Source organism: Aspergillus pseudoviridinutans, assembly GCF_018340605.1.
Source record: "Aspergillus pseudoviridinutans IFM 55266 DNA, scaffold_3, whole genome shotgun sequence".
Taxonomy (NCBI): domain Eukaryota; kingdom Fungi; phylum Ascomycota; class Eurotiomycetes; order Eurotiales; family Aspergillaceae; genus Aspergillus; species Aspergillus pseudoviridinutans.
The window spans coordinates 2,412,170-2,424,988 of record NW_025091283.1 but is presented as its reverse complement, the minus strand read 5'-3'; the positions used below and the strand labels follow the sequence as shown (position 1 = coordinate 2,424,988).

General features: G+C 49.1%; 3 protein-coding genes across 3 annotated transcripts; 1 reads left to right on the top strand and 2 right to left on the bottom strand.

Annotated features, from left to right (window-relative positions):
- Positions 1–290: 290 nt before the first annotated feature.
- Positions 291–3,525, bottom strand: Asppvi_004570 (SMEK family protein; the record flags this gene model as incomplete). The annotated part of the gene is made up of 9 exons (XM_043300520.1): positions 291–878; positions 939–1,369; positions 1,431–1,598; positions 1,666–2,466; positions 2,534–2,860; positions 2,945–2,994; positions 3,050–3,131; positions 3,211–3,307; positions 3,412–3,525. The coding sequence occupies 9 exons, from the start codon at positions 3,523–3,525 to the stop codon at positions 291–293; spliced, it is 2,658 nt and encodes an 885-aa protein (XP_043156455.1).
- Positions 3,526–5,955: 2,430 nt separating this feature from the next.
- Positions 5,956–7,425, top strand: Asppvi_004569 (DUF914 domain membrane protein; the record flags this gene model as incomplete). The annotated part of the gene is made up of 3 exons (XM_043300519.1): positions 5,956–6,185; positions 6,245–6,435; positions 6,533–7,425. 3 exons carry the CDS (start codon positions 5,956–5,958, stop codon positions 7,423–7,425), a joined length of 1,314 nt encoding a protein of 437 aa, XP_043156454.1.
- Positions 7,426–8,521: 1,096 nt separating this feature from the next.
- Positions 8,522–10,229, bottom strand: Asppvi_004568 (uncharacterized protein; the record flags this gene model as incomplete). Its single annotated transcript, XM_043300518.1, has 5 exons — positions 8,522–9,324; positions 9,482–9,685; positions 9,744–9,848; positions 10,024–10,080; positions 10,142–10,229. 5 exons carry the CDS (start codon positions 10,227–10,229, stop codon positions 8,522–8,524), a joined length of 1,257 nt encoding a protein of 418 aa, XP_043156453.1.
- Positions 10,230–12,819: the final 2,590 nt, after the last annotated feature.

The following is a 12,819-nucleotide window of genomic DNA, read 5'->3' as shown; positions in this document are numbered from 1 at the left end:
ACATCAACAAAAGAAAGATGATACACAGCATCTATGAATACCAGAACTGGAAGGATGTGTAAAATGGGATCAAAACAATACAACAGACCGTCACAGTCAGATGTTGGTTTTCGAAAGTGGAAAAGCGCAAAATGATGATCGCATCATCTGGTATCTCTAAGGCGAGGACTCTTGAAGACAAACAGAGAGAATGATCCCGTAGCCTGAACAAGCATAAGAGCAGTATTCAGGCCGAATACTGCTCACACGATAACAACAGCCGAACACGAGAACAAGGGAAGAAGAAGTCATCAAGCCTCTTCTTTCACACTGTCAACCCGGTTTTCTTTCTCATTGCTCGTATGACTTGAGGTCGGATCGTTCGACTCGGTTTCTGAGGTGGCTGGCTTGACTGCGGGACCGAGGTTGATAGCGATTCGTTTAGGCGCTGCGCCACCCAAACCACCCGAAACATTCTGAGTTGATCCCTTTTCGGCAGTAGAAAGAGTCCCAATTGACATGCCTCGCTTTCTCCGTAGAAGACCTGCACTGCTAGAGCTACTGCTCGTAGAGCTCCTCCTTTTCGGCCCTGAGGTTAGCTTGACCAATTCATCGTCATCCTCCTCTTCACGTCGACGCTTCTCTGATAGGCGTTCCGGAGGAGTCTGTATGCTTAGAGAAACCGGGGTCGACTGCGTCTCCAACGAGATATCGGCAGTCGCATCCTCTTCCTGTGGTGTTGGCTGCGCCTGGAGTTCGTCGGCTTCTGGCTTTGTATCCATGGCATTCTCATCTTCATCATCGTCTGGATAATCAACCAAGGGTTTCACTACTGGCGAAGCTGCGCCATTCTGCACGTTGACAACGACAGCACCAGGCACACGATTCTCTTGCTGCCACTGAGAATTAGAAGTCAGCGAGTGGAAAATTTTTGTACTACTGGGCGCGGCGCATCTTACCTCATCTTCGTCATCGGATGCGTTGAAGTATTMCTCTTCAGCAGCATCCATCTCCTTGACCCCTTGCCAGCGTTGGCCATTGGCCTGTAATTTTCGCGCTTCCTCTTCTTGTGAAAAGAGAGTTGAGTCCGCCTCTGCTCCATAGCCTTGCATCTGCTCGTAGCGCAGAATCAAATTCTGAAAGGTGTCAACATAAGTGATATCCTTGATCTTCTCACGGTATTTTTCAACAATGTGAAGAACAATGGGTTTGATATTCTCTCGTTTGATGAACTCAAAGAGCTCAAGGCATGCTGAGTTGAGGAGGTTGTCGCGAGGCATGGTTTCGTAGACAATGTCTAGGATCAGCCCGAAAGTGTTGTTGTGCGTCATCAACGCCTGATAGAACGTATCTTGCAGGCTGACCAAGGTGCGGAAGAATTTCAAAGCGGCTGAAGGAGTACGACGTTAGAGATCCGAAGCAAAGCCTGCAGAATTGGGATATGGACTCACTTAATTTGAGGTGTTTCTGAGGAACTCTAAGTAACTGGGCGATTCGGGGCGCAAGGCCCTCGTTATGAATGACGTTACGGCTTCGGTAGAGATGTTGACGGACGAAGAATGTGAGGATATCAACCAGATGTGAATATAGGGATACTTCTTGAAACGTGAGATCGTTAACTGCGTAGCCGTTGTAGCAGTTAGTATCGTTCGAGAATAATGACCATTCAATGCACGCAGTACTTACGGTTGGCGCGATTCTCAAGCCGTCTGAGGGGAAGAAAGAGTCTTCTAGCGGATTCATCAAAGTGATTCTGCATAAACGCATCAGAGAGAATATTAGGACGAAATTTCGAAAAATATTCGGGACCAGCCCGACCCATGGCGTCCTGCAAAGGAATTTGAGGATCCAATAGAACTTTGATCGCATCTGCGAGCTGATTCTTCACACCAAGGTCAGATTCGGCATGCAGGAGATCGATCAGAGTATCGGTAAGGGGTGTTTTCTTTTCGTTGACGGCCTTGAGCATATATCCGCGCATCATGATTGGATCGTGATCAAGCAGAGCTACAAGGAGATCGACTCCTGTAGTGCGCATGGCTGGATTGAGATGTTTGATGGCAAAGGCAATGACGGCGAAAAGGCCGTGATTGATGAAGTTCGCAAACAGATTGGCGCGCGCGGGAGCCTGTAGATTCTTCGCGATTCCAGCGCACTGGTGAAGGAATTGCACGGCGTCATCTTTGCGCTTCAAATCTGTATTCCGAGGGTCGAAAACCGAGAAGAGTTCTTTCAAGAAGGGTCCATTCGACTGAATGTGATTCACTATCTCCACCTGATTGAAGAAAATCAGAGAGTTGAGGACAGAGAATGTCGGGTCATCCAGTATTCGAGCCAACACCACATCTTTCAGATATTGTAGGCGCCATGTGTAGCGGATCTTGCGGCGAATGATGGGATCCTTTATGGGAACGACTTCCTTGTAACGGCTCTGATCTGCGAGATATTGACGATGATTGGCCTTGTGGGTAGGGAATTCGGGATCGTCTGAGATGAATTAGCCATATACATCCTGCGAGAGTCGAATAAGACAGAGGGGCCGATTATCACGCACATTCCAATGCCCCGACCACTCCCAGAATAATATCATCGGTAACGACTGTCTCAATAATAGTGTTATCATTGAGGAGAATAAGCGATTTCATTATGTTGCAAAGTCGATGCAAATCCGGAAGGCTCTCCAGATCCTCTGCGACAGTGACTAAAGGTATCAGTTTCGGAATATACTCGTCTCTAATGACAAATTTGGACAGCGCGTCGCGACCGGCTTGAGTGATGCTGGCTGCTCTCATGATGTGATCGATTTCCGGAAGATTCCCAAGCTCAGGCGGAGGTAGCATAATTGACTGATAGCTCTCGAGGTCGTCGGACAAGGCATCGTCTAGTAACGGACGTAATCAGTCTACCGGTCACATAGGGATCTGCCACGATGACCTGGAAGCAACGGGGACGGATATCAACTAACCTGCTGCTGCCAAGCTGTGTAGGTGTTGTTGGACATTATTCACAAAATTCCTTGGTAACTTATCAGCGACAAAGCTGAGAGATGGGCGTCCACGCAACGCCTTACCATATAGCCGCGCAACCCTCCGCTTCCTGAAAACTCAATGCCATGTCCGTTCCATTAGGCTCTGTCCATACGATAAGGGTCTCTGTTCGGAGCGCACGAGCGTTAGCCTCTCAATTCTCGGTTCATGATGCGATAGGATGAGGGTCGCGAGGGAGATTGACCTTGCTGCTTCTGATAGCCATCGTCCTTGGTGATTCTCGTCTCGAGGAGCACCCGATCGGGCTCATCCTCCGACTGAACGAATATTCGCGGTTCATCCTACGGGACGTAGACGCCATGTTAGTCATAGAGAAATGGAAATCTTCAGCGCGAGGTCAACTGCAGCTTTCGCGCTGACTGGGAAAGCGGCAACAGAAACTTACGTCGAGAATCTGTCCCATACAGAACCCAGTCCCTCGGTCAAACCAGTCATTATCCCTCAGCTCGTAGACCTTGACCCGCTTACGATCGTTGGGTGGTTGTAAGTCCGACGCCATGGTGTGGCAGAAAGGAGAGGTGGCGTCTCTTCAAACCGGAACAACTCAAGAAACGAGTGTACCGGCGCGAGAACCGCCACGGGGGAGTGGAAAGGAAGGGCAGCCGCTGCCTTGTCCAGGGTTGAACGACGAATGCGCGTGGACGAGCGGCAAAAAGAGGATTATTTCTGAGGGGGAAACGAAGGATCGGAAACGATATCAACAGGCGGACGATAACGATGTTTGATGCTGTGCTGCGGATGATGATGATCCTGAGTTGGGGACGGACCACCTGACGGCCTCGGCAGCGGTCGGCGGGCGCTGGGATTTTTTTCCCCTTCTCACTTTGGGGTCGGCGAGCGCGCAGAAAAGCGACAGACACGCGACCGTAGAGACTTGAGAATACCTAGGCGGGCTCTTATCTCCTCGTGCCGCGAACCGGTGAGATTTCCGCTGAATAGCGGTGGCAGGAAGTCAGGCCTTAAGATAAGGTAGTGAAGCCGATGAGATTGCTACTCTGAAATACACCGATGAACGAGCAGTGGACGATAGGTGGATAAAGCTGGCTGAAAGCCTTCTGGAATCCTACTTGGTTCGGATGCGGAAACGCAAGGTAACTAGACAGAAAGATAGGTAGATACCGTATGGGGATCTGCAAGAGAGCGGGCAAACAGGGAGGTAAAAAAAAGGTTTGGTTGGGATGACGTGCCCTCACATCAACAACAGGGGTCTTCTCCTGTCATTTCTTCTAGCAAGGAGGTGTTCTATCATTTATCTAGGAGCTGATGATTTCACTAATACTAAAAATAAATTCAAGGAATTAAGATGATCATAAATACACATAAACTACTACCTATTATTCTTATCAATAGATGCAGTTCTCAGGTATCGGAGGACCGGTCAAGCATGCCATGGTAGTCACAGCTATGACATCTGAGCGAGTCAGGGCCTCAGGGTAAGAAATAGGTACGATTGATTCATCTGAAACAAGGCTTAAAGTACTCAGGTCGACCTGACTAAAAGAAGCTCTAAAAGAAGCTCTACAGGGGGGATGGGTCAGGCTTGGGGCCGCCTAAGGTAGAGGGCTCGGAAGGAAAGAAGCTTAATGGGCGTTCGTTCCGTGTGACTTGCGAGGTGACTTAAAGTTCCTGGAAACCATAGGGTAATAGACTCATGAGTACGCCCTTTCCCCACGTTATCCATGGAACATAAGCTCGACGTTCAGACTCTTCACAAATGCTCCATCCTTAGTGTACCGGAAAGATGAAGGATGCATCATGTAATCGCATTCCCGATATCCTGATGCCGCATGTTCTGCTATACCGACGATGGGCATGTATGGTCTTGGACGAGATACCCAACATCGACGAGCCAATCCAACAAGTCACATGGCTTCATGAGATTTAGGGAGTCAAGTGCTTGAGCTGGATGGACTCCTAATTGCCAACAGTCATTGATGATGGTTGCGCAGGCTGCCGAAGCTCTCTTTGCATGTATTATATCAAAGAGTTCAACTGGCATTCTCGTCAAAAGACCACGCCGTCTTTGGATTTTGGGACATATCCAACGATCCCTTCCTTCAGTCACCTGAATTAAGACATTGTCCACTTCCGTAAATCTCTCAGAAAAACAGTAAGAGACTCGAGCTAGATTCATGCCTCAGGCGGACTATGACTAGAAAGTCTAGACAGGTGCCGCGGTAACCTCCGATGTTCCCTTTTTTGCTAACAGCTCGACAGTTCATAAAACAGTCGTCCGAATTGACGGTGGCTTTTCACGGCATTTACATCCTTGCTGATACTGCAGACAATAATTCGACAGCTCTGCAATCTGCATTGCTGAATTGACTTCCTCATCAAATACCACCCATCAGTCCACCTCCATCTGATGGGTCTGAGCGTTCTGCTAACCTTATCGTCCATGCCCCATTATCGAAATGTCTTAGGGCCATCGTTTAGTATGATTAGCAGCTGTGGAATCACTTGCCGCCTTATGATGATTGGCTTTTGCAGGGCGGAACCAGTCCATCTGCTGACATAAACATGTCCAGATGCCAGTAGGGCGCTGTCTGATTGGTTCATGGCCCCCACGAGGTCGAGGCCTTTCTTATCGAATATTGACGGCGTCCCGTAGTGAAAATTACCGCATTAGGAAAAGTCGACTCCGCTTCACCTCTGCCCACTTTTCTTTTTCCTCGCCGCAGGTTTCTGATTTTCTCCTCTTCAGTCCTGTCCGACTTTGTCTTCGACTCTTCTGAATAGAGGCCTCCTCTTAGGACCCAAGACGAGCGACTTCTGGGAGTTTTGCGTTCGTTCAGGTCAAAAAGCTCCCTCCATAAACAACCCCGCTTCTTCTGCAACTCTCTTGATCGCATTATTCAAGCCTTTTGCCTTAACGAGCTTCTGCTGTGTCTAAGCCTGCCTTTTTGTAAATACAGTTCGAACACTCGCAATGTCGGATACCAAAAACCCTGTGGGAGTGCAGACCTCGTCTGTGGCTTCTGACGCCACCGCGGCTCCATACTTCGAGCCTCCTAAGCAGAACGATCCAGTGACTGTCAACGAGAATACGCGGGAGGAGGACTCTGGCTCTGAAGCCGTTGCGGATCGTATCGATACGCAGAAGAGGGGATTCTGGGCGTACTTTACAACAAAGGAGTTCTATATCACGCTGATACTTGGGTAAGACTCATTGCAAGTGCCTGCGAATTCGCGACAAACCTCTGACACTAGGCTTATAGGCAGGTGCTGGCCATTACCAATACTGCCACAAGTACTTTCAGCACCCTTCTTAGTCAGGAGGGTACCTCGATTCCGGCTTTTCAGTCTTTCTTCAATTACGTTTTGCTCAATCTCATATTTACACCTTACACAATCTATCGTTATGGTTTCAAGGGCTGGCTCCGCTTGATGTGGCGCGACGGCTGGAAATGTGAGAGAGTCCTCTTCTTTCTACTTCCTTCAGTCGCTGTGATTAGACAGTTGCTGTGTAGTGCAACATCATTACTGACTTGTATGATTTGAAACAGATATTATCTTGGCTTTTTGTGACGTCGAGGGCAATTACTTCATTGTGCTGGCATACCGTTATACGACAATGCTTAGCGCCCAGTTGATCAACTTCTGGGCCATCGCAGTCGTCGTTTTCATCTCTTTTCTTTTCTTGCGCGTGCGCTATCATATTACACAGATTCTCGGTATTCTGATCTGTATCGGTGGTATGGGTGTCTTGATTGCATCCGATCATATCACGGGCACAAACGGAGGCGATGTTTCCAGCGGCGACCAGATCAAAGGCGATCTCTTTGCGTTGTTGGGTGCGAGCTTCTACGGTCTCACCAACACCGGAGAGGAATACTTCGTCAGCAGCCGCCCCGTGTACGAAGTGATCGGTCAGATGGCGTTCTTCGGTATGATCATCAACGGCGTCCAGGCCGGTATTTTCGACCGTCACTCTTTCCAGATCGCCGTCTGGAACAGCAGAGTCGGTAGCTATTTCACTGGATACACCCTCTGTCTCGCATTCTTCTACTGCATGGCCCCTCTCTTATTCCGCCTGTCGTCCGCAGCCTTCTTCAACATCTCCTTGCTGACCATGAATTTCTGGGGCGTCTGCATCGGCATCGAGGTCTTCCACTACCACATCCATTGGATGTACCCGATCGCATTCGTCCTCATCATTGTCGGCCAGCTCATCTACTTCCTCGGAAAGCGCGTCCTGGGCGAAGCCCGCAAGCCCTGGCTCGGCAAGAACCAGGAACGTGGCTTTGCGGGGCTGTTCACTGCAAAGGCGAAGATCGACTCTCTCCGCGCTAACTTGGCTTCTAACAATAATCATAATGCTAATGCTGATGCTGATGGTGCCCACCATGATGACGGCACTGCGGCTACGATTGATGAGCGTCACACGAATGCCGTTTAATCATGGCGTTACGAGAATGTTGTTGTTTGTTCTCGTCCAATTCCGCGCACATAACGATGCCTGAGACATGGCATTGACGTCCGCGCAAAAGTTTCATTGGTCTCATTCCGTGTGCATGATCCTACTTAATATATAGCCTCACACTAGAATAGACCGTCTCTCCACTGGAGATTGAGTACACCTTGAGTTCTGAACTTTTACCATGCTCATTGTATCAGATCTAGCATGAATGGGGCCATTCCCCAAGCGTGCATCAACCTCCTCTTTTGCATATACAGCGAGGATGTAGGTTGCTTTGTGGCTGAGAATGGATAACTCGATAAAGTACGGAGAAAGTCCCAATGCAACGAAGATGGGCACATAAGAAACACAAAGATTCCCAGGAAACATTACATTCAGAACCTACTCCCGTAAGCATTTTCCTAAAGACAGACTGGCCAGCTCCACACCATCCCTTTTCCGAAGCCCCAAGCCGAGAAGCCCAAAGGAAAGGATAGACAACAAAGAAATAGGCCATTAGGTACCCCCACCCCCAATCATTTGAGATTAAAAAGATCAAACCTCGACCAAACTCGCAACCGAAACCCGACAATGGAATGGAACACCTGGAACCCCCGTAATAAGAGCCGAGATAAGAGTCCCATGGAATACACCCACAAACATGCAAATTCACTCCCCAACCCAAGTACTGCGGAGACCCAAAACAAGATGAATCAAAGGGGAAGGAGACATATGCAATACCAAATGGAGGCAAATCACAAACAAAAAAAGGTCATTGGTAACAGACTGAAGACCACAGGATGCAAACACAATCAAAAGGGGATATACCGACTCCCGAAACCAACAGGCCAACCAAGTCCCTTAGTCAGTAAACCAACCATGTACCAAATTAACTGTCCACATATGGATCGAACGAAGTGAGCGCTAGACTAGAGTTGCTCTAGCCACTTCTTCCGAATATGTACCATGCTCTGTCCCAAAATTTCGAGTAAATAGGACAAAAAAAAAAAGCGAAACCAACCTCAGAACGCCACGATACCACTGAACAGACGTCGAACAAATGCAGGGCTAGAAGCTTTTGATACAGTCATGCGCCTTAACCCCAGACGGAAGCCTGGACGCCTAAGCCACCCTTGGAGCCCCATACACCACTGCCATTGGCCCAGCCCAGACTGACACCCCCGGAGGATTCCTTGGCGCCGGCAGTTGTGGCGGAGGTAGAGGCAACAGGATTGGAGGCAGAAGAGGCCGCACGGTCGTTGCTCGCTCCAGAGGCGACTCCGTCACTGGAGGTGAAGCCAAAGCCAAGAGGGGACGGCAAGGGGGTCGTGGAGCGCTTGTTCAAAGCAGGATTGGAGATCTGGGAAGGGCCTGACTGCTGAACAGGGCGAGAACCGATCGGGCCCACGGAACCAATCGCGCCAGCGTTAGGTTTGACGGGTGCCTGCCTTGAAGAGGGCGAGTCGGCCCTACCAGGCGAGGAAGTCGAGGTCGGGGTCTGGTCAGAGCCGTCGAATTTTCCGAAGACAGGGTTCATGCCGGAGCTCGGGGACGAAGTACTGTTAGCGCGAGAGGGGGACTGGAGTGACGCTGCGCCGGCAGTAACTTGAGCGACATTGTCGGTGTTGCCCTGGACTGGAGTCTGCGAGAGGCCGAAAGGGTCAATACCACGAGGAGACGCGCCACGTACACCGGCAGCGGATGACGGAGTACCGCCTGCTTGACTCGCGGGCCGGGAGTTATCGTCGCCAAAGTTGTTGGGCGGGAAGAAGGCGGGGCTTTCATTTCCGTAAAGAGCCCTATGCTGGCGTGCTAGAAGCTCTCGACGGCTTTCCTCATTCACGGCGGCCGGGCTGAGCGAGCGTTCGGATTTGTTTCCAGACATTTCGGCAAGCAGGCCTTTAGGGGAAAGAAATATTAAAACTCATGTTCACGAAAGAGGTCAAAGCCCAAAGTATCATACAAAACAGCGAATACATGAATGTGAACATCGAATCATGGGGAATATCAAGAAAACAGGGGAAAGTTATCCAAAAAGACAGATGCTACCACGTACTTCGGTTGTACTGTTGCTCCTGATGATAGTTGCGGAGCTCCCGCTCGCGTTGTGCTGCCATCCGACGCTTTGCCTGCATCATCTGCTCTACCTCGTTGGGGCGACTCTGGAAACGCTGGGCTGCATAGTATCCCGGGACGTTAGGGTTGCCGAACTCGCTGATCGAATGGTGACGCTGGGCCACGGCTCCCGTCAGACGAGGATCTGAATCCGGGTGTCAGGAGTTATCGCGCGCCAAAGGTGGTTTATAAGGATAACATACCGTACTCAGGGTAAGGCCGGCCCATCGCCATGGGCATCGAATCTCGCCGGGGAGCCGTCCACAGCTTCCCACTCTTGACAAGATTATCGATGGCACGATCGACCTCTATTGCAGACCATTAGTGATAAGTTCTTAAGACCATTGACCGCACAGTTCAAGCGTCCCCGCCACGGCTCCAATCAGTGTATCGGGGAGAGATTCGAGATTTTTTGGGAGTCGCACGAGGTTCCGCTGCTGAAGGGCCAAGAGGGTATGGATGTAGGAGGACTCAGAACCGTACCGTCAAATTGCGACGAAAAAGCCGGCATCTCATCCCGTTGAGAGACTGAGCTCGATCCTGATGATACCACCGTAAGCAATCTTTGTCGATGGGAAGGACAGATAAGCGCTGAGCATACCTGACCGCGATGGGGGCTGAACGGGATGCTCCCATGAAGCCTGGCGCGCAGTAGGTGCTTGCCAACCCTGAGGCTCATAGTACGCCATATTGAACAGAAGGACCGCGACAGGGTTTCCTTGACAGCGAGGGCGACGGCGGCGGCGGCGGCGGCGAGGGGAGTTAATCTGCTCGGAGGAACCACGAGAGATCTATTTGAATGTAGTGATAGGTAAGCGTCAGCCCCCAAAGTAAATCAAGAAAGAATTGCATCCATCGGTCGACACGGAGCAACAGAAAGCGCGAGGAAAACTGGAACTGTCGAGTGTCCGCGCGATCGAGGAAAATTCGAGGATGGCGAGCAACGATGACATCGACCGACTTATTCCTGGCGTATCCCAAAATTTGACTCTGCGCAGCCGAGAAACTTTTTTTTTTTGGCTCTGGAAAAAAGTTCCTCATATCCCCAACGATCGGCAGACACAGCACATTCCAGGCGCCATATCATGTCGTACTCAAATCGGGTAGAAAAAGCGCGAATAAATCGACAGGCCATGCATGTGGATAAATTCAATTTCCCCATTTCCATGGGGAATCCTTTTCCTCTTCACAAACAGGTGATGGAGTGGAAGTTTGAGAAAAACAAGGGTATCGCGAATATAGTTCAAATTGACTTACGGGAAAAGGAGTGATTGCCCTCTCTAAAGAGTTCCAGGCGGCTCTACCACGAGTGAACGAGGCAGAATGCGATCAAACAACGACTTTTCACCCTTGAGACCCGACAGACAAAAGAGTCTGGCGTGTGTGGGGGGAGGATGTTCCAAAGGAATGGAGAGGATTGATGGAGGGTGAGAGGAGAGGGAAGACGGAAAGGGGAGAGAAAGTAGAGAAGATGGGGACGGACAGTAATAATGTCGGACGAAGAGACAGTACCTAACGCAGTAAGGCCCAGGAGACACTGAGGGGAGGGGAGAGCGAGGAGGGGACAACCAGACAAGACCAGAACAGGACTGGGCAGGAAAGGAAAGGAGAGAAGCGAAGAGAAAGCGTGGGAATGGATTATTTTCCTTTGCTGCACAAGAGTTACTTCGGAGTACCTAGGAATTTTATTTTTCTTGACCGGCGACAATTTTCAGTGAGGGTTAGAAATGATAATAATAATAATAGCCTTACGTACTTCAAGCGCATGACAAGAGAACTACAAATATAACTGCAACACATTATCTAATATTGCTAAAAAAAAAATATTTATGCTAGTCAAATATACATCGAAGAAGTGACGCTATTCCTCGACCTTGAGTGATTTTACCTGATGTGACTTGCAGTTGACCTTTGGAGAAAGGGTAAAAAAAAAAAAAAAAACCTTGCACAGATGACATGCGGAAAAGAGAATGGTGTTCTGGTGGACATCGGGCCTAATTTGCCTACTTGTGGTTGGTGATGGAGTGAGTGGCCGGGTCGTTTGGAATCGCTTCTTCCCGGCTTCCGTCCTAGCTTTTACCCTTGACGGAATTCTCATTTCTCATCCCACATTATTAGAGACGTATTCCATCTAAGAAGAAGGAGATCCTTAACCAGATGTGCTGTGTAATATTTCACAGTCACTTCGATTTATATCATGAAGGCACAAGATACAGGTACACCGTCGTTGTATCTATCTAGGTATCGGAGTAGGTACTCCGTAGTACCTAAGTACGTACTCTGTAGCATCGTAATAACAGTGCTCTATCTAGTTAGTACATAGCATCAGGGGTCCCCAGTTTAAATTACATCGTGCTACTCAAGAGTACTACTAACTTCTTCTGTGCAGGTCCTTGGGAATAGAATATTGACTGCTGATATACTCTTCTCTCTGTGCAAATACATTGTCGGATCAGATGAACCAGATATTACAGTATACATTGAAAAACAGCCATGAGTCCTCAGTACATGGAAACCACTGCATCTAAACCATTATAGAATGACTTTTCCAGGTCTGCCGGTAACCGGAAATTTGGTGAGTATCTTGTCCTTAATTTGCACTCTTTAGCGTCGGCCCATGGACCGCGCTATGGAGTTGTCCCACACTCAGTTTCAATCCTCCTGGGCTATCTATGGATACTTGGAGAGACATGAGTACCTTAATAGTTTACATCTTCCGGCTATGAATTCGGTGACTGAATTTTGATATCTGGTATCTATCTACTACTATCTGTCTTCTCCATGCTGCGTCAGCGTTATCACTCATCAGATTTCAGTCCAATATGTGTTGGAAGGTTCCTAGATAATATGATACACTCGAGTTTCTTTGTCAGATGATTGAGAGCTTCGGTACCGTGGCCGTACAGTGGCTTTATCCAGCAATCCTCAGCCGTGGTCTCATAGTGCATATTGAAATAGTACCAGCTTGTCTCTCATAATCACTCATTGGCCCCCTGTTTCCCTCTGTCAAAAGCAAAGCAAATCAAGGTCTGGCAACGACTAGGTCATCAGTCAAATTTACTGGCAAATGACAAGACCTTGGCAACTTGAGAATCTCACACAATGCTGATTAACTGACTCCAGCACTCGGCTCAGACCTCGTGGGGATTAAATTAGAGCATAGGTCCCACCATCCAACCGCGCCATCTCAATCCGTTTTCTATGACTGACTAGAATCATTAAAAATACTTGCCTCCCTGTTCTCGATATCATCGTCTGCAGCTCAACCTGATTAGCTGC